The sequence below is a fragment of the Asterias rubens genome, chromosome 4 (assembly GCF_902459465.1).
Source record: "Asterias rubens chromosome 4, eAstRub1.3, whole genome shotgun sequence".
Classification (NCBI taxonomy): Eukaryota; Metazoa; Echinodermata; class Asteroidea; order Forcipulatida; family Asteriidae; genus Asterias; species Asterias rubens.
The window spans coordinates 3059463-3081525 of record NC_047065.1 but is presented as its reverse complement, the minus strand read 5'-3'; the positions used below and the strand labels follow the sequence as shown (position 1 = coordinate 3081525).

The window sequence follows — 22063 nt, the reverse complement described above, 5'->3', positions numbered from 1 at the left end:
GCACAGCTGATCTACCGTTGTATCAAAAGAGTTACTTGCCGAATTGGCGTCCAGGTGGGATTTCACATTTCAGCCTAGTCTAGGTTCCTAAAATTGCTCCATGATTACACATGTAATTGGTAAATGGTAGGGCGAGGCGGAGCAACTCACTAAATAAATTTCGACATCATACATTGCAAAATGCTAAATATTCAAGAATACACGGAAATAGTTAGAAGTCTCACAGTTTTTGTACACAGCAAGGGGACATTTTTGTATTGACCGCATGCTCAATTTGATACAGGGAGTCGCAAGGCCTACCCCTCTGTATACTTTCGGTGTAATTTACCTAACGTCCGAGCGTCAGTTTTTTAAACTATGCTTAAACAAAGCTTGTCCGGCCCTGCACACACCTCTCAGCAAAAGGGCCTTTCTGACCATGGAGGTAGAAAAAGATCTGACCATGCCATCTAAAATACCTCAAGTTGGAAGTCCACAGCCCCTAGATCACAGCATTCAACAACAATAACTAGGCAAAACGTTTACGCTTTAGGCCTATACCTTTTTGGGGGCTCAAAAATCTGTCTACATTTTTACACACATTTTAATGTTTTGTAGCCCGACGCCATGACTGAATCTCAGCGGCGGCAATTGATTTTTCTGCACTACGAAATTGTCACTGTCGATAGTGCTTTTCAATGGGGAAACTTTGTTCTTCTAAATTGATACAAACAAATGGAATGGCAATAGACCGACCCATTAGGCTCCGCCCTGGACGCACGTGTGAGAGCAAGAACACGTGGGGCTCTCCAATGCCTTTCTGCACAACTCTACCGCGCGCGCCAAGCATACGCGCACGCATGTCGGACCTTATTTGTCGGACCTTCGTTGCGTTGTGATTGGTCAATAGTGGATCGGTTTATTATAAACAGGAGAGTCAAACACGTGCTATTCCCATATTTCCTTGTGACACTGCTAGACGGTTTATTCGTATGCGCTGCATTGATTGGTACATACATGTTTCAGCATGGAGGAAGGAAATACCAGGGGCCCAATTTGGTTGGTATAGTCCAGGGGTCGATTTCACAAAGAGTTAGGACTCGTCTAATCTCGAGTTAGGACGAGTAACTCGTCCTAACGTAGGATTAGTCTTAAGGTCTGCATGCTACAGTACAGGGTTGGGACTCATCCTAAGTCCCAAGATTAGTCTTAAATTAGGAAGTTTTGTGAAATCGACGGCTGTTTATATCAAGGCCAAAATTTCATGCCAAGCACAATTTTTAGCAGCTCTATGAAATTGGGCCCTGGTTCCCCAGTCACATTTATGTATACTGCATGTACCTTTTTGAAAACGAAATACCAGCCATTATTGCAGCAACCAGAACTGGTAGACATAGTGTAATTATATGCTTTTTAAGCCATATCATGTTTTGAGACAATTTGTCGAGTAAAACATTCATCAGTCATAGCCAGGTGCACCTTCACACAGTGACTGTTATGGCAGAACATAGCAAAACCAGAAAACTTGTTTTGCATGTAAACAAATAATTATGTACTTAATCATAAACTAAATTATTCCAATGTCTCTGCATTTGACTTCATCTTATTTTTTTTTAAAGGTCTACATTTGCTGGTCTTTGACAATTACCATTATTGTTTTCCAAAGTTATTAAAAAAATTATGAAAACCTACCAAAAGATATCTTTGAACTGTACAAACCTTTATTTACAATGTCTCATTTTGCTCTAGAGTGATGCACATTACTAGTTGCTTAAACGAAGGGAAAGATTTTATACACTTATTTCCAAGATGTACTATCTGTTGATGACTTTCTTTCAATGAGCTAACGGTTTCAAAGTCTACACAACAATTCTTAAACTTTAAAATTTGTTATAAGTACCTTTTGGTGATTGTAAAAGATCTTACACACTTATTTCCCAAGATGTGATATCTGTTGATATTGAGGGCGCTCTATAAAGTACCCCCAAAAAAGTTTTTAAAATTCTTATAAGTTCCTTTTGGTGATTAAAAAAGACTTTACACCCATTTCCAAGATGTGGCATCTGTTGATATTGAGGGCGTTCTGTCACTAAACCAATAATGCTTGGGTACAGAAAAAGTTCTAAAACTTTTACACATTCACCTTTATAGTGATTGTAAAACATTTTTTTACACTTATTTCCAAGATGCAATATCTGTTGAAATATGGGTGCTCTGTAAATTGGCTAATTGTGGGTACGGAGTATTCTTAAAAGTAAAGTAAAGTCTGTCCCAATCCAATATGGCTCATCAGGCCAGAGTTCATATCCGGTTTTCATGGCATTAAATGATTGAGAATATTTCCATCCCCCCTGGACAGGATGCCAGTCCATCGCAGGTTACTCCCCAGCTCTCCGCAGTACCCATTCATACTCCTAGGTGTAGAGAAGCAATTATGATATAAAGTGTCTTGCTCAAGAACAGAGACGCTGCGACTAACCACACCATAATTCAAACCCAAATTCTGAAAATGTTACAGAACTTAAGTCCACCGCCCTAGACCGCTCATCCACGACACCCCATAATCAGTTCTTAGGCTTCTTATAAGTTCCTCTTGGTATTTGTAAAAGAGTTTCCACAATTTATTCTAAGAGGTGGCATCTGTTGATATTCAGGGCACTCTATCAATGAGCCATTAGTGCCAAGTCTACGGAACAGATCCTAAACTTCTAATAAGTTCCTCTTGGAGATTGTAAAAGAGTTTACACACATATTTTCCAAGAAGCAATTATGATTAAGTGCCTTGCTCAAGGACACAAGTGTAGCCAGGCTGACCAGGCAAGGATTCAACTTGAGTCCACCACCCTAGACCGCTCGGCCACGACGCCCCAACAGTTTTAAACTGCTCATTAATTCCTCTTAGCATGCTTAGTGATGGTAAATAAGTTTATTCCCGAGAAGTGATATCTGTGGATCTATACAATGTAGACTGATCAAATAACCCCTTTGTTGCTATGAAAGTGGCCATCTTGTAGTGTAGGCCGTTTGCGCGTCTAAACGCGTACATCAATGAGGCACGCAGTGTTCCCAGTTTGATTTCTACGGCACACCCATGCACCTATACACGTACACGCCTACAGAAACACTGACACCATGTTGTAGGGCAGGGGCAGGTATTTGAATGGTGATGTCTTATTCGATACAGTCTATTTTTCAATGCAGCTCATAAGCTTTGGAACCAACTGCCTTGTGACGTCAGAGAAGCAGAGTCTACTTCGATCTTCAAGCGGTCTCTCAAAACGTTTTTGTTTCCCCACTGAGAGCCTCCTGTAATTTTCTTTTGTTTTGCTTTCTACTTATGTTATTTTGTTTTTCTTGTGAGGCGCTGTGTTAATTGTAGAGCGCCATAGAAATGTTTATTTTTATTATTATTGTTATTATTATTATTACAGTCTATAAAGGATGCTCTCTCTCGAAAGAAGGTGAATGTGGTTATAAATACTGCTTGGTCATTGCTCGCAGTAGTTTGCAAGCTCTCCACTGAGTCGCAGCACTCAGGATGTTTTCTGGGTTACTCGTATTTAGCTCCGCTTCACTCATCGCTTGTATCTGCCGTCAGAAGAATTCAAACAAACAAAATAAATCAACTGAGCTGAGAGAAGTCAATTTAATTCTACCAAGCTTCTTGGAATTTGTTCAAAGATTCCCAATTTAATAGAATTCAACCGAATCCCCCCTAAAAAGAATTATTTTAGTTACTTCAGAGGGAGTGGTTTCTCACAATGTTTTATACTATCAACAGCTCCGCGTTGCTTTTTACCAAGAAAGTTTTTATGCAAATATCTATTTAAACACTTACCGCTCTTTGTTTTTTCTCTACTTCATTCCGTTTCCCATGAAGACCTGATGGTGGGAAAAACTATTAAGGAAACCTAATCAAATAGTTTTAAGAGGGCACTTCTGTTCCTTGTGATTCTCTCTTTATCCGTACAATCAAAGCTGTACAAAAAAAACCTGGTGTAGATCTATGTGGCTTTTAGTCTTACTGCAAGACGGTCTCTGATGAGTTGGTAAAACCACAAGGCCTACAAACATGTACACACACTCATCACTACAGAGTACGTTCCAAATATTCCACTGATAGAGGGCTTTTCTGGAAGCTGCAAACCTGTCAGCAAGAACAATGTGGCGGTGATCTGGAAGTTTTCCCGCTATTGATCAATAGAAATGTGGGCAGCGTGGAGAGGGCTATCGCGATAGCTGAGTGATAGTGATTAAAAACGTCTTGCACCAAGATTATGTCGCTATACATTATGGTAAACCAATACTCGAAACAAGTCACAAAACTTCCAACACCCCAAATTTAAAAAGAAAAACAGCAAACCCCAAACAAATAGCACACTTAATAATAATCTGGTCACTGCATCCCCTACATTGACTGCATGGATTAAAGGATACATATGAGATATTCCAGTAGAGTGACGTCCCAGATACAGTCATACAGAGCATCACAAGCGTCGTAACTAGGCAAAGAAAATCACAAGAAATCATTCAGAAACACAAATAATTTTGGGTTGAACAAAGACAAATTGACTAGAGCAGGACTTAAAGGCAGTGGACACTATTGGTAATTGTCAAAGACAGTTGGTGTATCTCAAGATATGCATAAAATAACAAACCTGTGAAAATTTGAGCTCAATCGGTCATCGAACTTGCGAGATAATAACGGAAGAAAAAACACCCCTGTCACACAAAGTTGTGTGCGTTTAGATGGTTGATTTCGAGACCTCAAGTTCTAAATCTGAGGTCTCAAAATCAAATTTGTGGAAAACTATGGCACTTCAGAGGGAGCCGTTTCTCACAATGTTCTATACTATTAACCTCTCCCCATTACTCGTCACCAAGAAAGGTTTGATGCTAATAATTATTTTAAGTAATTACCAATAGTGTCCACTGCCTTTAACCATGCAACCTCCAGATTGACATGCCGGCACTCTACAAACTGAGCTATCTTTACTAGCCAGTTTCATTACTTGATATTGAAAAGAAAATCAAAAAATTTTCACACAATACAAAAAAAAAAAGACAGCTTTTTCAAATTAAAACAAAATTGTGACTCGGCTTAAAAATTAATTGGTAAATTAGAAATATAAAAAATTCTCAAAAGGATGAATGCTGCCTATGAAAGCACACAGAAATGAAAATGTGGAATACTTTTTTAAATTAATCGTACACATTAACATCATCTAAGATTTATTTTTATTTTTTTCTCGACATACTCACCATGTTTTCTCCTGCAACGCCTTGAATGCTGTTGTGTAGTCTACCGGCTGTAAGAACTGACACAACAATGCCACTAGAGTGAAACACTGTAACTGACTGCAACACTTGATTAAACGGCGATACACTTGGTCGTTCCAGACATCGCGAGGAGGGGGCATCTCAAAAAACCCTGTTATAATACTCGCTGACTGCAGATAGAATTGCAGGGCTGAGGCGTACTGATTGTTCCCTGAGAAAGGCAAGAAATTTATGCAATAGTTCAATACTGGATATTGGATGCTCAAATATGTTTGTACAGAGAATATCAATGTTGCTTTTTTATATTGGATATTGTACATCAATATTGGATATTGGACATTCCCGTTGATTTATTCGGTGAATATCGAAAAAGCAACATTGACATTCGCTGTACAAACATATGTGAATATCCAATATCAAAAAGCAACATTGGTATCCAATATCCGATATGGAACTAACTTTATGAAATTTATACCAATAATCACCATCCAAAGTAACAAGACATTTTTTCAAGTTTAATTTCTTGAAAAAAAAACAAGTAAACTCACCATAGTGGAGATCGGCTTGGGTCCTCAGCCAGGAGGGCTGGCTAGGGTTGACATTGATTACATGACTGATCAGCTGACCCATAACCATGGTTACAGAATCAACATTAATGGAACTCACACTGCAAAACAAAGCATGATTACACACTTTAATTTCATTTCAAAACTGTGCCCCCCCCCCAAAAAAAAAAAAAAAAAAACAACGATTTAGCTGTAGATTTATCAGTGTGCAAAAAAGTGTCAATTTACTTTGAAAGAATTTGTTTATGAGTTTGTTTTATGGTATGTATTTTAAATTACATGGACAAAATTTAGAGTAGTTTTGAGTCAGGGATATAGAATGTAATTTCTTATTACCCATACACCGGTGTGTATTACTGTAAGCACTGTATACTCTGTGAAAATATTCCACAGGCAAATCACCCGAGTAGGGTTCAAACCCGTAACCATTGCATTGCTAGAGCAGATGTCTTAATAACAAAGCATTGAGCTCGAGAAAGTATACAGTGCTAGAACACATCGGTGTTTATTGGTAAAACCACAAACAAAAAATTAATATTCTTTCTTCCCCCTTTCCAATTTTCCATCTATTAAATACAACTTACTTGGTAACAGTGGTTGGCCAGAGTTTGGTGTGTTCATGTGATAGCTCATTGGGACTATCGTCTCTTAAGACATTATGCAACTTCACCAGACAAGAAAGCATCACAGAGAGACAAAGAGGTGAGCGAAGATGCTTCAAGAACTGAAGAAAATCCGACCTGATGGTCAAAATGAAAGAATCGTTATCCAAAACTACCATTCTCAGATTAGAGATAGGGACATGGATTGGTTTTTGTCAACGCAAGCTTGATTTACAGGCAAAAGGCAAGAAAGATAAAATTAAAGCCATATTACATCAAAAACCTATCTGAAAAGAGCATCTGCTTTTTAAAAAAACAGCAAAAAGAGTCATGGTACCTGCATCAAAATTATTGAGTAAACCAACGTTTAGCAAGATGACAGCAGGAGACAGCATCTCTGGCCATAGCATTTACAAATGAACACCACGGAATTATGAATCTCACAAATTTGCAAAGAGTCTCGTCTATAACAAAACTGTATCGAGTAAAGCCAAACAAATAATGAAGATATATCAATTTTGTCACCTAAAGATTATGACTAGCATTGATTTTATAATTAAAGGAACATGTTGCCTTGGATCGGACGAGTTAGTATATAAAAATCGCTTGTAACCGTTCGATATAAAATGTATGTGGTTAGAAAGATGTTGTAAAAGTAGAATACAATGATCTACACAAATATGCCTCGAAATTGCGTGGTTTCCTCTTCGACTAACACGGTCGGCGGCCAACCATGTTACTTCGCAAATTTCGAGGCAAATTTGTGTGGATCATTATATTCTACTTTTGAATTATCTATCTAACCTTATGCATTTCATAACAAACAGTTTCAAACGTTTTTCAACGACCAACTCGTCCGATCCAAGGCAACGTGTTCCTTCAAGTTTAACTTATACTAATTATCTTAACATAATAACAAGCATTGGTTGAATAATGAATAATAATTACCACTACTTACCTGAACATAATGGCCAGCATAGATTCTCTCTGCACCGTAGCGGTTGGTTTGCCAGCGCTGTTTCTTTTAACCTGTTTATTCCCGGAGCTGAATATCTGTAGAGTAGCGTTCCACAGACAGGTTGAAGTCTTTAATGCCTCGTTGCCGATGGAGAGATCATGACAAACAGCAGCTATCACTTTACCCAACTGAAGACAGAAAGAATGAAAATAATAATAACCGTTTGTTTTATGTTACTTTACACACCCAAAGCGCGTCTCAAAGCGCTTCCAACATTATTACCACAGGGGTGTATTTCACAAAGAGTTAGGACTAGTCTTATCTTGAGTTAGGACCAGTTACTACTCCTAACATAGGACTAGCTGTACGTTTTTGATATCTCTTAGGACTAGTATTAAGTTAGGACTAGTCCTAACTCTTTGTGAAATCGACCCCAGGATGGGCCTTAATCCATCCCCTTGAACCATCTCAGCTCCCTGGGGAGTATACAGCCTGTGCAACAATTATGCGCTACTCGGCTAAATCAATCAAAAGAACCATATCTGCCCTCACAGGTACCCATTAAACCCTGGGTGGAGAGAAGCAATTATAGCCAAACAATTTATAACCAGACAATTTACCATTGAGTACTGGGTACCAATGAAGTCTGCTCCCATAGCATCAATCCAGTTACCAGAGTTGAGTAGATGAATCACACACTCATCTAGCATCTTATCCCTCGGTGTAATGTCACGTTCTGAAAACAAAATCAGGAGAATAATCAGAACAGTAATTCTTATGCACTTTTTCAAGCCAAGATCGAGGCCCTCAGGCGCTGGTCATGTTTGGTAACTACTCAAAATAATGTTTAGCTTAAAAACTTACTTGGTAACGAGCTGTTGATAATTGTTGATAGTACAACACATTGTGAGAAACAACTCTGAAGTAAAACAGTTTTTGAGAAAGAGGTTATTTCTTACTAAAATATTAAAAAGCTTCCGGCATGAAGTCTTGTAATATCTTTTTAGGCATCTGAAAGCACACACATTGAGCAACAAGGTTTTTTTTCTTTCATTATTCTCTCACAACTTTGATGACCAATAGAGTACAAATTTTCACAGGGTTGTTATTTTATGCCTATGTTGGGGTACACCTAGTGAGAATACTGGTCTTTGACAATTACCAAAGTTGTCCAGTGCCATTAAAACACATTATTCTATCCTCACCTCTGGGCCCAATTTTATAAAGCAATTAGACAGAAAATACTGCCTAGCAAATTTTGAGTAGGGCACCAGATGCAACAATGTAGACCTAAATTATGGCTGGTACCCAGTTTCTGCTAAGCAAGATTAGTAAAGAAACTAAGGCACCAAACACTCTTACCACTCTTGGCACTTGCTAAGCACGCTTGTATCCTTTGTGCTATGGTTTGTTTGCCTGCTTCAGTGGTCTGGTTATCGGCCTCTCCACTCAGCAACTCCACATATAGTACCTCATGTAATAGCGCTTTTTGTAGCTTGAAGGATGTGTCACGGACTAGAGCGTGTGCAGTCTGCAGTAGGGATTTAGCTGTTGAGTAATTCTAGGAAAGAGATAGAAATGTGTATCTTTTTTATACCAACATCATTTTAATAAGTAGGATTTGAAACTTTGCATGGTGGAATTAAGACTAAGAGAGGTTTGCGGTAACACCGTTTGAAAATCTCTTTTGAGTAGTGTTGGTTCTAAAAAGAACCGGTGGTCAATGACGAACCAACACTACCCAAAAGAGATGTTGACATGGTGTTACCGCAAACCTCTCCTTAGTTAAACATAATTTATAATCAAGGCAAAATTGTGGGGAAAAAAAAATTCATTCTAATCTTTCTTCTTGAGGCAATTTTATTTACCAGGAACATCTTCATAGATTATATTAATTGAAGACCCCACTTGGAACTTTACTCATTGAAAAACTCTCTCCACTATTGTATTCTTTTTGGCAGTACATTTTCACTTGTCTGTATTTCTTTTTTGTTGAACTTTTGTTTATCAAATAAAGCAGTGACAATTTACAAAACAATAAGAATCATAATAACACAGACCTGAACTTTAAAAAAAAAATTTTTTTTTTTATAAAGCCGATCCTCTAATCACGAACCCATCAAAATGGATGTTGACGACAGAGTGTTTATCAAGGCCAGAAATTAGCGGGTAAGATCATTTAAAAATGAAAACAAAAAAGTTTTGAAAATAGTTTGCATTAATGTTACAAATGGGCTAGTAAAAAACAGAGCAGGCAACCCAAAGTTTGTTTGACCCCCAAAATAGTAAAGTATACAGTTTCCGTATGATCACCTCCCGCGACAACAAAAAAATCAGTCTAGGTTTGTCCCTATTTCTGGGATACGAGAGTTGGCATGTCTGATAACATGACACTCTACTATTCTAGAGACAGAGACAGTAACTTACTTTAATCTGAGTGCAGTGTTGTGCCTTGACTAACAATAAAAACAGCATATCTTGAGTCTTCTTGTCTCCCATGCCGTCCAGAATAAAAGCATAGCTTTTCTCAATCTGCCACTATCAATAAAGTAGGAGTTATCATTTAATGATTATATCATTAGAGTCATTGATAAGATTCTATGAAGAATGGTGTGAAGAATAAGAAAAAACTATAGGTCTTGAGGCATTGCGTGGTGAGGTATCAACGTATATTTGGTTTGCGGTAACACCATGTGTGAATCTACTTGCCAGGTAGAGTTTGTTCTTAGAGAACTGTCTTGCTTTATTTTACTACCGCCGAGCAGATGTTCGGGGGTTCGGGAGACTTCTCAGTTCTGAAAAGAACTGTCCTGCTTTTTAACTATTACCCGGGCAAATGGTATAGAAAATAGGCTGGGATAGAATGAAATATAAATAATAGTACACTTGCGGGTAAAACCATGCATTAAATCTCTTTTGAGGGAGTGTTGGCTCTGAAAAGGAGTATACTGTTCGAAACATTGAGACCAAACTGGCCCTTTTTAGAGCCAACACTCACTCTAAAGAGATTCTGCAAGTCCACTTTTATTTATAGTTAATTAGTACTTACTTTACTGTTAATATTTGAGTAGTGCTTTCCTGGTCCAAGTCGATGTAGTTGAGCGAGAATATTCTCCAAGTCTGTGTTGCTATTACTCAGAAGTAACCTCTGTTCTAGTTTGCCCAACTGGAGAGCGACATTGTCTGAAAAAAAAAAAATCAAATTCAAGCTCTTTATAACCAGATTTGTATAACAAACCAATTTGTTTCTTCAATCGGGGTCACCAGTTACATTATACAATTGTTGCACGCTGTGACGGGGTCCATGGCGTTTTGTACACCCGAGGAAGGAAATGGCACCCAAGGCGAAGCCGAGGGTTCCATTTGCCACCGAGGGTGTACAAAACCCATGGACCCCAATCACAGCGTGCAACAATTGTTTTGTTATACCTTGGTAACATTGTTATTCCTCTTCTCGAAGTTCTGTTGTCATCTTCAAACACTATTACGACGGAGTATTCATTGTCTAATAAGCAGACGAACAAGAAACAATTCCTTACTGTTCCCTCGAACCCGTGAGTGTTTCGTACACAGCGCTGGAAATCGACCAACACTGGGAACGATCAAGGTGATGTACACCGGCGTACATCACTTTTCTTGTTACCCGACCCCCGACCCATGTAACATGCAGTTTTGTTGCACGTCACGTGATTGGTTCTTGACCAATCATACTTCACAGTTTGTTACCGAGGTATAACAAATATTTGTTCTGATGATGATCAATGTTGACATATTATATACAACACGCTGCTACACAACATGTTTCAACATGCCAATGATACAAAAATTGGTTGCTTGTCGACCCAGCTCATTTTTTATTTTTGTACACATGATAAGAACAAAAACTATGCTTTAATGCTGTTTAAATCTCCATGTTGATACCAACTTTGGTTCAAAAGTTGCAAAAGTAGAAACACCATGAGATGGGAGAAAATGAAACTGAGAAAACGGGGTTTAAAGTTCAAATGTTAATTGAAACAATGCTTATTTAACATCTTTTTGAGGTATTTATCGGGAAGGAAGTTGCAAATATAAAACAAGATATATTTTGGCATTTAATTTTACAAAACAAATTTTTTCTGACAATTTCACATTTCGTTGGCCTGTTTTTGGCTTGTTTCTTCATACAGATATTTCCGACAAACAACTCTTTTTGCTTTATCGTATCACATATTTTTCTAACATCTCTTAACGATTCCTTGAGGTTGATCTAACTTCTTACCACACTCGGAAGAGACGCACATCTTCTGCTCCACTGAATCATCCTCCATCTTCCCTCCGCAGACTTCAAGTAACTCTTCTCTTGTGAGAGAATCTTGAAGAGATTGTTGAAGATGTTTGGAAAGCCTTTCATCACAACACAAACATCTACCAAAAAAGAAAAATCACTTTCTAGATTTCAGTTTCTTCAGAAAGGGACCATGTTTTCTTGATATTTGACAACTCTTAGAATAAATAGTCATAGATCTCAGACAAGCAGAGACACATTCTAGTTTATCTTCAAACGCTTGTATAAGAATGGTTGTTAATGGTCTCATATTTTGACCCTAGTAGAGTCATTCATTCATTCATCAAGGGTTTATTATACAAATTTACAAAACGCGGCATCAGCTGAATTGCAAGTAAACTTACAAGAACAGTAATTTAACAAAATAATTAAGAAAGCGGAATCACAATAAAAAATATCAATGAGATAAAAAAAACAAAAAAACAACAACAACACAATAGAAAAGTTGCACAAGGAAAATAATTTTTTTTTTGGAGGCTGCATAATGGAAAAGCATAATAAAGAAGCAAATTTAACTATTGTTAAAATTACGGACAATGTAAGACAACAAATTAATTTGTTCTTGAGTTTTGGGGTGCTAGCTAAAATTTTAAGACAATTTAAAGACATGTTTAGCAGTTTTTTAGATTTAAACACTCAATTTACTTACCTGACTAGTGTCATAAGTTTGTTCTTATTTGTGCCTTGCTGAAATTCTCTTTTAAGAAACTGAAATAAAGACAACACGGTCGAGTTAACTTTTCTTTCAAGTTGATGTTTCTTTCTTGTTCAGTCTGATCACAGGGATGGTCTCAATGAGGTCCAAACTGGCCTCATTTATCCCAAGTACCTCCAAACTGGAGGGTTGTCCCAAAAGCCCTCAAGGTCCTGAGGCGACTTGTGGGTACAAAGCCTGCTTCCATTAGGCACAACAAAAATATATGTTATGTTGGGGTGACGCGACCTACCCTAAAAATACGGCTGACCCTGGATAAATTTTTTTTGTTTCAAGGGAAGTCATCAAGAGTTTAAAAATATACTATTTATTGTGTGTAGCCTTGTTTTCTGTTGTTATCGTGCATACTACCGGCTTAAACAATTAGAAAACATGTCATATTCGTTGCTGGAAGGGAGAAGAAGAAAAAAAATCCCTACCCACCTACATGTACCCTATTTTTGGGGGCCCGTTACACCAACATCATTTTTTGTTTTTTTATGCCTTATATTTATCTTTGGTTTTGAGAGCCCTACTCTGCATTCTGGGATGTTCCATATGGTTTTATCATAATTTTCTTATGAATATATATATATATATATATAATTTTCTTTGTTCAATCCTAAATCATTTAAAAATGTACCCAGTCAGTTTCCCTTGTGGTTTATAATATTTGATATAATTCATTTGATATATATATATATAATTATTATTATTATTATTATTATTATTTTTTTTGGGCGGGGGGTTTAAACAGAGAAATCACACCCCTGTATTAACTCCTTTAAATCATATGCACTAACCATCCCTAGGACCTCCAGATTCTTCTGTGAGGCACTTCCTGTAGCCTCAAGATGATGAGGAGGCATAATGGCCGCCTCTTGTTACCTCCTAATAACCCTGAGGATTTACTCTTTATTCTATTATTTGATCTCCTATAATTCATGTGCACTCACCGTCCCTAGTGCCTCCAGATTCTTCTGTGAGGCACTTCCTATAGCCTCAAGATGATGAGGAGGCATAATGGCCGCTTCTTGTTACCTTCTAATAACACTGAGTTCTATTATTTGATCTCCTATAATTCATGTGCACTCACCGTCCCTAGTACCTCCAGATTCTTCTGTGAGGCACTTCCTATAGCCTCAAGATGATGAGGAGGCATAATGGACGCCTCCTTGTATCTCCTAATTACACTGAGGATTAAAACGTGATGCTTGATCTCAATGTTGACGTCTGGCTGCAAGAGGACGATGTTAAGGAGGTAGTCTCGATAGGAGAGTGGGGTTTGTAATTTACAATTGTCCTCCTCGAGAAGTTCAGCAATGCCCTGGAAAAAAAGAGAAGTTGATAAAGTATTTTACAGTTGTATTAAGGCACTAGACACTATTGGTAACTACTCAAAAAAAAATTTAGCATAAAAATGTACTTGGTAAAGAGAATCTTAATTTTCGTTTAACCCTTACACCGTGTTAGCACTGTATACTCTCCCCCGAGTCCTGTGAACAAAAAATCACAGGCATATTACTCGGGTGGGATTAGAGCCCACGACCCTTGCAATTCTGGAGCAGTGTCTTACCAACTAGACCACCGAGCCCGGTAGCTAGAGGCAGGTCGAATCCCACCCGAGTAATATGCCTGTGATTTTTTGTTCACAGGACTCGGGAAAGTACCGAGTATACAGTGCTAACACACATCGTTGTAAGGGTTAATCCAAAATTAATATACTTTATCCCCGATGCAAATTTAACATCTCTTAAACTTTGAGAATCTTCTGAATTTGTGTTGACGCTTACTTTGAAACCATCTTGTCTGCTTTTCTCGATCTTTTGGATGATGGGTCCTGCAGGGACGGTTCGACTGGGTTGATCTGGGGTTAGGAGCCTCTGGCACCCTACGCAGGCAGATAAATAACCTTGCAGAGTTGTTGAATCTATGTCGCAGTAAACGGACCCAGAAAGCTGCCAACAAAACATACTCAATATTTCAAAGGGAGGTTTAACAATGGTATCTTCCAATGTAATTTCTTGGTGTTACGGAAGCTTTGTTTTGGTTAAGGCTTAGGGGTTTAGGCGAAACAAAGGTAGTCGACGGAAAGATTTTACTTAGGTTTGTTGCGACTTATTTGGGACATTATGTGACTTGTGACTTGACTTGCAAAAATTTGACTTGTGACTTGACTAGACTCGAGGAAAAATGACTTGTGACTTGACTTGACTTGAGCAAAGATGACTTGGGACTTGACTTGACTTGAGCAAAGATGACTTGGGACTTGACTTGACTTGAGCAAAGATGACTTGGGACTTGACTTGATTTGAGCAAAGATGACTTGGGACTTGACTTGACTTGAGCAAAGATGACTTGGGACTTGACTTGACTTGAGCAAAGATGACTTGGAACTTGACTTGACTTGAGCAAAAATGACTTGTGACTTGACTTGACTTGAGCAAAAATGACTTGTGACTTGACTTGACTTGAGCAAAGATGACTTGATTACAACACTAACTTTTTCTTTGTACACTTTTAGGGGGAAGGGAGGGGGTTTTGAAAAAGTATACAGTTTGTACACTTGTGAACATGTTAAAAATTGTGAACGGCCTCTTAATGGTTTGTGCTTTTAAAAGCCAGTTGAGAGAAATAGCTTCGGATTAGGAATTCCAAAGTGTAGCAAAGTCTAATAACTTGAAAGAAGTGAAGCTTTTGAATGAGAATCTTCGAGACACTGGACACTACTGGTAATTGTCTGGACCAGTCTTCTCACTTGGTGTATCACATCAAACATATGCACAAAATTGTGAAAATTTGACCTCAATTGGTCGTCGAAGTTGTGAGCGAGTATAGGAAGAAAAAACACCCTTGTTGCACAAGTTGTGTGCTTACAGATGCTTTATTGCGAGACATCAAAATCAAAATCTGAGGTCTCAAAATCAAATTCAAATATTTAAGTGAGAAATTACTTATTTCTCAAAAACTACGTTACTTCACAATGTTTTATACTATCAACAGCTCTCCATTACTCGTTATGTTTTATGCTTATTATTATTCTGAGTAATTACAAATAGTGTCCACTGCCTTTAAACTCAAAAGTAATATTTATAAGAGGTGTATCTCACCGAGGGAAGAGTAACAGCCGCCCTATTGAACATCTCTGTTGCCGTGACAACAAGTCTCTGATGAAAATACAAACTGCCGAGGTCATAATACAACAAACAAAGAAACTGATCCTTGCTCAAAACGGGAAGAGACTCCCGCTCTGTATCCTGTCTGTGATTGGTCATTGCTGAAGTCTCTGTTTCGCCATTGGTCGGAGGGAGTTCAGTGGTTGTTGTTGGTGGTGGTAGTTCTTGGAATGTCCTCATGTTGGGAATGGAGATGTCTCTGTTGATCTTAAGACAACGTTCCAGAAAACTTACAGATTCCTGTAGGGTATCCTTAACCTGAAATGACCAATTCGAATGCAAATTATAATTGGTGTTTGAAGCTTTGCATGGTGCGGAGATACGAGAGTAACTATAAAATATAAATATGAATAGTAAACTTGCTGGTACAACCATGAGTAAAATCTCTTTTGAAGGAGTGGTGGCTCTGAAAAGAGCCGGTTTGGTCTCGACGTTTCAAACAGTATACTCTGCTTGTCCTCAAGACGAGCAGAGTATACTGCCACCACTCCTTCAAAAGAGATTTTAGTTACTCTCAAATTATAATTGTTGTTTTTCCAAGTTTTATCTATAGGAGTTGGAGTGCCAACAACAATAATAATAAGAGATGTCAAATTTGCATCGGGGATAAAGAATATTAATTTTGGTTTTACCCATACACCAATGTGTGTTAGCACTGTATACTCGGTACTTTCCCGAGTCCTGTGAAAAAAATATCACAGGCATGTTACATAGGATTCGAACTGCCTCTAGCTACCTGGCAACCTCGGTCGTCTAGTTGGTAAGACACTGCTCTAGAATTGCCAGGGTCGTGGGTTTGAATCCCACCCGAGTAACATGCCTGTGATATTTTGTTCACAGGACTGGGGAAAGTACTGAGTATACAGTGCTAACACACATCGGTGTATGGGTAAATCCAAAATGAACATTAATAAGTGATTCATATATAGCCCTGTATCACATCCCCAGGGGTGTATCAAAATGCTCCGTTTTTTGTTCTTCTTTTTCTGCCAGATATTTGGAGCTATGTTTTGACGTATGGTACCTATTACTTTAAAGCAGCTTGTAATGGTTTACAAGGTGTTGTGGTGCAATATTACTTTTGGTTGTTTTTGAGGTAAAAACCATCACATATTTGTAAGTGGGGTGGTAATGTGATCAGGGGTGAGAGTCCTTACTAAAGAAAAAGTCTGAAACTTGGATACAAATTCAAAGGTATGTTGAAAATGATGCCACTTTTACAGTTTGGCAACCCATGGGGTTATAGATTCCAAAGAGCTTTTGGGAACAGTATCCAAAGCACTAGAGAAGTAGACCAATGAGCAGGATTTCTTTATTTGTGGAAACAAATATTGTCTGATTTTCTTCACCAGGCCGACATAAAAAGTCTGAACAATCTCATCCCTGGTTAATATTTACTCACTGTTTTGATGACCATCTCGTTAATTCCAGCCACATTCATATTGGACCTGGAATCAAAACAAAATACCGAAATCAGAAAGGTGGTTTATAAGAGACTTCAAATATTTGCAGTTTTTGTTAAGTCTTTCATCAGACAGAATCATACATCGTGCACCATCTTCGTGAAAATTCCGTTCATTAGCTGTTCTGTGCCGTCTCAAGGGTCTGCCTGAGAGCAACTCAAGATGCTGCACCACAACAAGAATCTCTCTAGAGCTTTAAACACAGCTTAGTTCAATTTCATGGCTCTGCTTAGTGCTTAATTCTGGGCTTACAATCACCATTCTCCGCTTACCGTACAAGCGCCAAATCTCTGTGCTAGCTGTGTAAGCGCTGATTACCGTACAAGTAAAAATTCTCTGCTTACCCATGAAATACGCTTGTGTCATAGCATGGAATCCCCAGCTTCCATAAGCGGCCCAATCTATGCTTACGGTAAGCAGAGCCATGAACTTGGGCCCTGTTGACTTTTAGACTCACCCATTTGCAATGTTGGCGATGGATGTCTTGTTCGACTTGGTTGAGTAAGCGCTGTCAAGCAACGTTCTAATGCACCTGTAAAAAAAAATAAGCTTCACGGTTAAAATCAAGCTTGAGAATAGATTAATCTAGAGACTTCTTTCTCTGTTGGTCTTGTTGGTCATGTTCCCATGGCACTTTTTCTTCTACTACCACGCGGAAAGTTACCGTGACTGGCTTTGGTGTAATTCTGATGTGCATTCCCCCCACCCCCTGCACTTATTTTCTGGGATAGTGGCATAGTGTTCCAGCGTGGTACGGGGTAGGTTTACAGCACGGAGCTGTTCCAATTGGACTTCATAACGGCCCTGTTAAAGGAACACGTACGCTGCCTTGGATCGGACAAGTTGGTCTTTGAAAAGCGTTTGAAACCATGTATTATGAAATACATATTGAAAGATATTTTAAAAGTAGAGTATAATGGTCCACACAAGTAGCACTCGAAATTGCTCGGCTTTCCTTTTTCGACGCTAACACCGACGTGAAAGGAAAACAGTGCAATGTCAAGGCATGTTTGTTTGGATCATTAGATTCTACTTTTAAATTATCTATCTAGCCATATATGCATTTCATAATAAGACCAAATCCTCTAAGTTACTGCGCGGAAATCTTCAGCAACCTTTTTCGGCCTGTATCATGGTTGCAGTAAGTTGACAGGGAGGTCAGTTTACCATGCGTCCCCATTGGATTTATTTTTGTCGTTCTCCAAAAAAGTCGCAATACTCTTAACAAAAAAAGTCTGAAAGGAACACGGCTTAGGTCTTAGTCTACCAATCCTCAAATTAAACGAAACGGTTTTTCATTTACCATCTGTTGTAAACTGCTAGAGCTACAAGAACCGAATCCTCCAGACTACAAACATCTGTGTGTGGACGGATGTTTAGATTCGGAGGCGAGACGGACTCAACAAAATCCTTGAGTGCTTTGTGAACCATGAAAAGAGGCAACCTGAAACGAAAAATCAGAAAATAAAGTTTCCAGAATAAGTTGGATGATGAGAGCAAGTAAAAAAACTGAACAGAACAAGAGCATGAACATAGTTTGAACAAACAAACAGTGAAAATATTTACATTAAACTAACTACTGTGAACGTCTTATTACAACAAACTCTGGGAGTTTAGGGATGTTTCATATTTTTTTTGAATAATTGTTTGATTAGTTGATTAATTTTTTATTCATTGATTTATTGTTTTAATTTATTTATTTTAATACAATTTGGGGTGTTTGCGTGAGTAGGTATATACATTCAAACCGGGGACACATAACAAAAGAGGACAATAGGGTCCACTGTTCAGGAAAGGTCCACAGTTGGAAAACATGTATGATTTTGGGGGGCTAATCATCCTTACTCGCAGCTAAGAGCTGAATTGCGAAGGACGCGGCTACAACGTGTTCGTGAAGCAGGCATGCAAGGGCGCCTTTGGCTGCCAGCCACATCCACTCATTATGACCACGGAGCACAGCCAGAGATCGAAAGTGTTTGATTTTTCCCGAGGGAGGAAAACCGAATAGTCTGAAAAACCCTCGTGGCACAGCAGAGAACCACCGCACACCTCAACTCACATATGGCCCTGGGTGGGCATCGAACAGGGGTCACCTTGGTGAGAGGTGAGCGCTTTACGCACAAGCCAACCATGCCACCCAAAACCAATGGGAGCTGTTGCAATAAAGTTAAAGTATAAACATAAGAGGAACAATAGGAAGTACACGGTTGCGGGCGTGTACAACCTTGGGTGTGTGTGTGTGTATTTGTTATTATTATTTAAAAAAAAATTTTTTTTGGGGGAGGGGTTGGGGGATGAGGGGGGGGGGGAAGGTGAAGAGGTATTTCTGCCTTACTCTTTCTGAAGTCTGCTGATGTTCCAATTGAGATGTGCAGCCACCTGCAATGCTAGACACTTCAAAGACGCAGATTTACGTTTCTGTTGCTCAGACTCTTCCTCCCCCGTTGTCTTAATGGACTGTGCCACAAAAAGCACCAACAGCTGCGTGGCAGTTGGCTCTGTCATCAAAAATCCAAGTCACTTTGTAAGTCATAAGTTACACATTGCATTTGTCAAAATGCTGCACAAGTATAATATTGCCAAATTTCATAGTATAAAGTCTTTCTTTTACCCAAACCTGTGTATCATCAGATTTGTGAAACTGAAGCCAGGATGGCAACATTCCCTAAACCTCTGAACCCCTTGAAAGGGTCTGGGTACTTTTTGTAACACAAAACACAATGTCCACAGATTTACATTAAACTTACAACGTTTGAGGGTAATGATAGTAGAAAGCTTCCCTTAGTATATTAGTTGCTGAGGTGCTTTAGTTTTTGTGAAATGAGTAAAAAAATGTCATGAAAATACGTTTTTACAAGCTAAAATAATTTTCATCTCATGATCACCGAGACAAAAATTATTTTCATGACATTCTCAATTAATTATTAATAATTAAGGAAGCCCACACCCATTTTGGGTACCTGGGTTCTCTTGCGCTAGATGTTTCTGAAGCAAACTTGCATCAAGAAGGAACTCAAACCAAAGAGTTGAAACGGGAGTCCTAGGACGTGGTGGTGGCGTAGCCCGAGGATCAAGGTCTATGTCAGGATTCATCTTGACTGGAACTTAACTACATGTATCTGGTCAAAACTTACAAAAGAGAAAAGTTTAAAAATTAAGACATGACATCGGTGTAGATCATCAATGGTTTTGGCAGTTTAACCAATAACTGTTTTGGTTGAGCTGGCCGTTAGTTAATCACTGGCAAATGACGGGTTACTTTACAGCTGCAAAAACGCTAGGGTTCCTAGGGTAGACGGAAAAGGAGACCCAGTAGAGGACGTACGTCATGGACTTTGGTCGTGTGAATTAAACATTGTATGCATAATTCATGTTTGATGTCGGGTCAGATGTCAAATCGAAATCGAGGCAAAGTAGAGATAGTCGCGCGCTTTGCCTCGATTTCGATTTGACATCTGACCCGACACCAAACATGAATTATTTATGCATACAATGTTTTATTCACACGACCAAAAGTCCATGTCCATGACGTACGTCCTCTCCTGGGTCTCTACTGGGTCTTCTTTTCCGTCTACCGGTTCCTAGCCTGTTTCTGAAGATGATTGTGATATGGATGGTTTCTCCAATCCGATTGTAAACTAAGCTGTCTTCCATGGTCTGCTGACCCAGCACTCGGCAGTATCTAATCAGGACCGTCTGCTGACGACGTCTCCCCGACCGCCGAGTCCCCGACCCCGGTCGGTAGTCTCTCCTCCCGGCACGTTCACGTGGTGAGTAAGTCAATTAAGTAAGTCAATAACATTAAAATAGATAAAATAAAGATGTTTCCGTTGCTTATACTTACATTTCAATCACAATTTTTGGAGAAATCAACACCAAAATAAGACGAGCATCTTTCATTCCTTTCCCACGTCTTTCGTGCGGAGATGATCTGTGTAGCGCCCTCAAGCGGTGAGTGTTTCTAAGTTGTTTGGAAAAAATTTGTCGTGACTTTTATTTGTTGTTGAGCGCCCTCTGTTGTCAAATTTGCGTCATGCGTTTTTCTAAACCAAACTTAAAGGTACAGTTTATGACCCTAGAAAAAAAATCCCCAAACCATCAACAAAAATCGTTTTATAAACTTTTTATCAGGACCAATTTGCAATTTGATTTATCTAAAATACTGCAGAGTGCACAAAAATTGTCAATCAACTAAAATGTAACGAATTAATTTCAATCATGAATGGTCCATTAGTTTAATTTATATTTTTAACTCTTCTAAAAGTTGTTACAATCAAACCCAATTCACCCTCCTAAAGACTGTGAACTTGTGGCTTTAATTTCTGAAAAAACCAAGCAATAACAATGATGATGTGTTTACGTCTGCAAAGTTTTCATCAAAGGTTTTGAGAAAGACTCTGCAGAGGTAGAGATGTCCAGCCTTTAACCATTTTCACCCAGTTTACAACAACTAATTCTATGTTCTCAATTAATTTTAAGACAAATTTATGAAATGTTGGAGTGTTTTTTTCTAAAAAAATAGATTATGTCAGACTGTACTCATCCACAAAAACAAAGATGGGCAAGATCGATCAGCGACCATTTTGTCAACCACTAGTCAATGTTCCATGGTCACCTATGCATGAAATACATCCTGGATACCTGCAGGTAAAATCGCCCAATGGTCGACAAAAGTCAACTTTAGTTCCTTGATCGAACTTGCTCTAGCAATGTGACAGGCTCTACAAAAATGAGTTGTTTGTCGCACAACCCACTTTCCAGTTGGGTTTTGAGCGATGGGATGGTGAAAAAAAATATGTGGTTTTTTGCTTTTTTAGGGTCTATCTTTTCACATTTTCTTAAATAAAAACTTTGTTTTTGATCAATAAAGGTGAATAAAAAATTTGCCTTTTTGTAAATCCCTTAGACATCCATAATCGATGTTTTTATGAATGCTAGTCATCTCGCGCCCCCCCCCAGCAAATTCTCCCCCTCCCCCATCCACAAAGTAGATTAAACAGACTACTTTCCCAAGAATG

At 38.6% G+C, this 22063-nt stretch overlaps 1 protein-coding gene across 1 annotated transcript; it reads right to left on the bottom strand.

Annotated features, from left to right (window-relative positions):
- Nucleotides 1–3340: 3340 nt before the first annotated feature.
- On the bottom strand, nucleotides 3341–20971 carry LOC117289476 (integrator complex subunit 8-like). Its single transcript, XM_033770613.1, has 22 exons — nucleotides 20890–20971; nucleotides 20006–20164; nucleotides 19381–19543; nucleotides 18349–18489; nucleotides 17503–17577; nucleotides 16985–17030; nucleotides 15517–15840; nucleotides 14200–14364; nucleotides 13503–13733; nucleotides 12362–12420; nucleotides 11647–11792; nucleotides 10435–10568; nucleotides 9813–9923; nucleotides 8748–8946; nucleotides 8006–8121; nucleotides 7386–7573; nucleotides 6410–6565; nucleotides 5808–5926; nucleotides 5242–5470; nucleotides 4417–4481; nucleotides 3818–3861; nucleotides 3341–3567 (listed from the first exon to the last, which is right to left on the bottom strand). The coding sequence occupies exons 2-22, from the start codon at nucleotides 20136–20138 to the stop codon at nucleotides 3451–3453; spliced, it is 2961 nt and encodes a 986-aa protein (XP_033626504.1). The 5' UTR covers nucleotides 20139–20164; nucleotides 20890–20971; the 3' UTR covers nucleotides 3341–3450.
- Between the last annotated feature and the right edge of the window lie 1092 nt (nucleotides 20972–22063).

Coding starts and splice junctions, on each gene's coding strand:
- LOC117289476 (XM_033770613.1), bottom strand. CDS start 20,138: ATGAATCCTGACATAGACCTTGATCCTCGGGCTACGCCACCACCACGT. Junction 18,490..19,380: donor ATCAGCAGACTTCAGAAAGA/GTAAGGCAGAAA, acceptor TTTTCGTTTCAG/GTTGCCTCTTTTCATGGTTC. Junction 9,924..10,434: donor ACTCAAATATTAACAGTAAA/GTAAGTACTAAT, acceptor CTTTATTGATAG/TGGCAGATTGAGAAAAGCTA.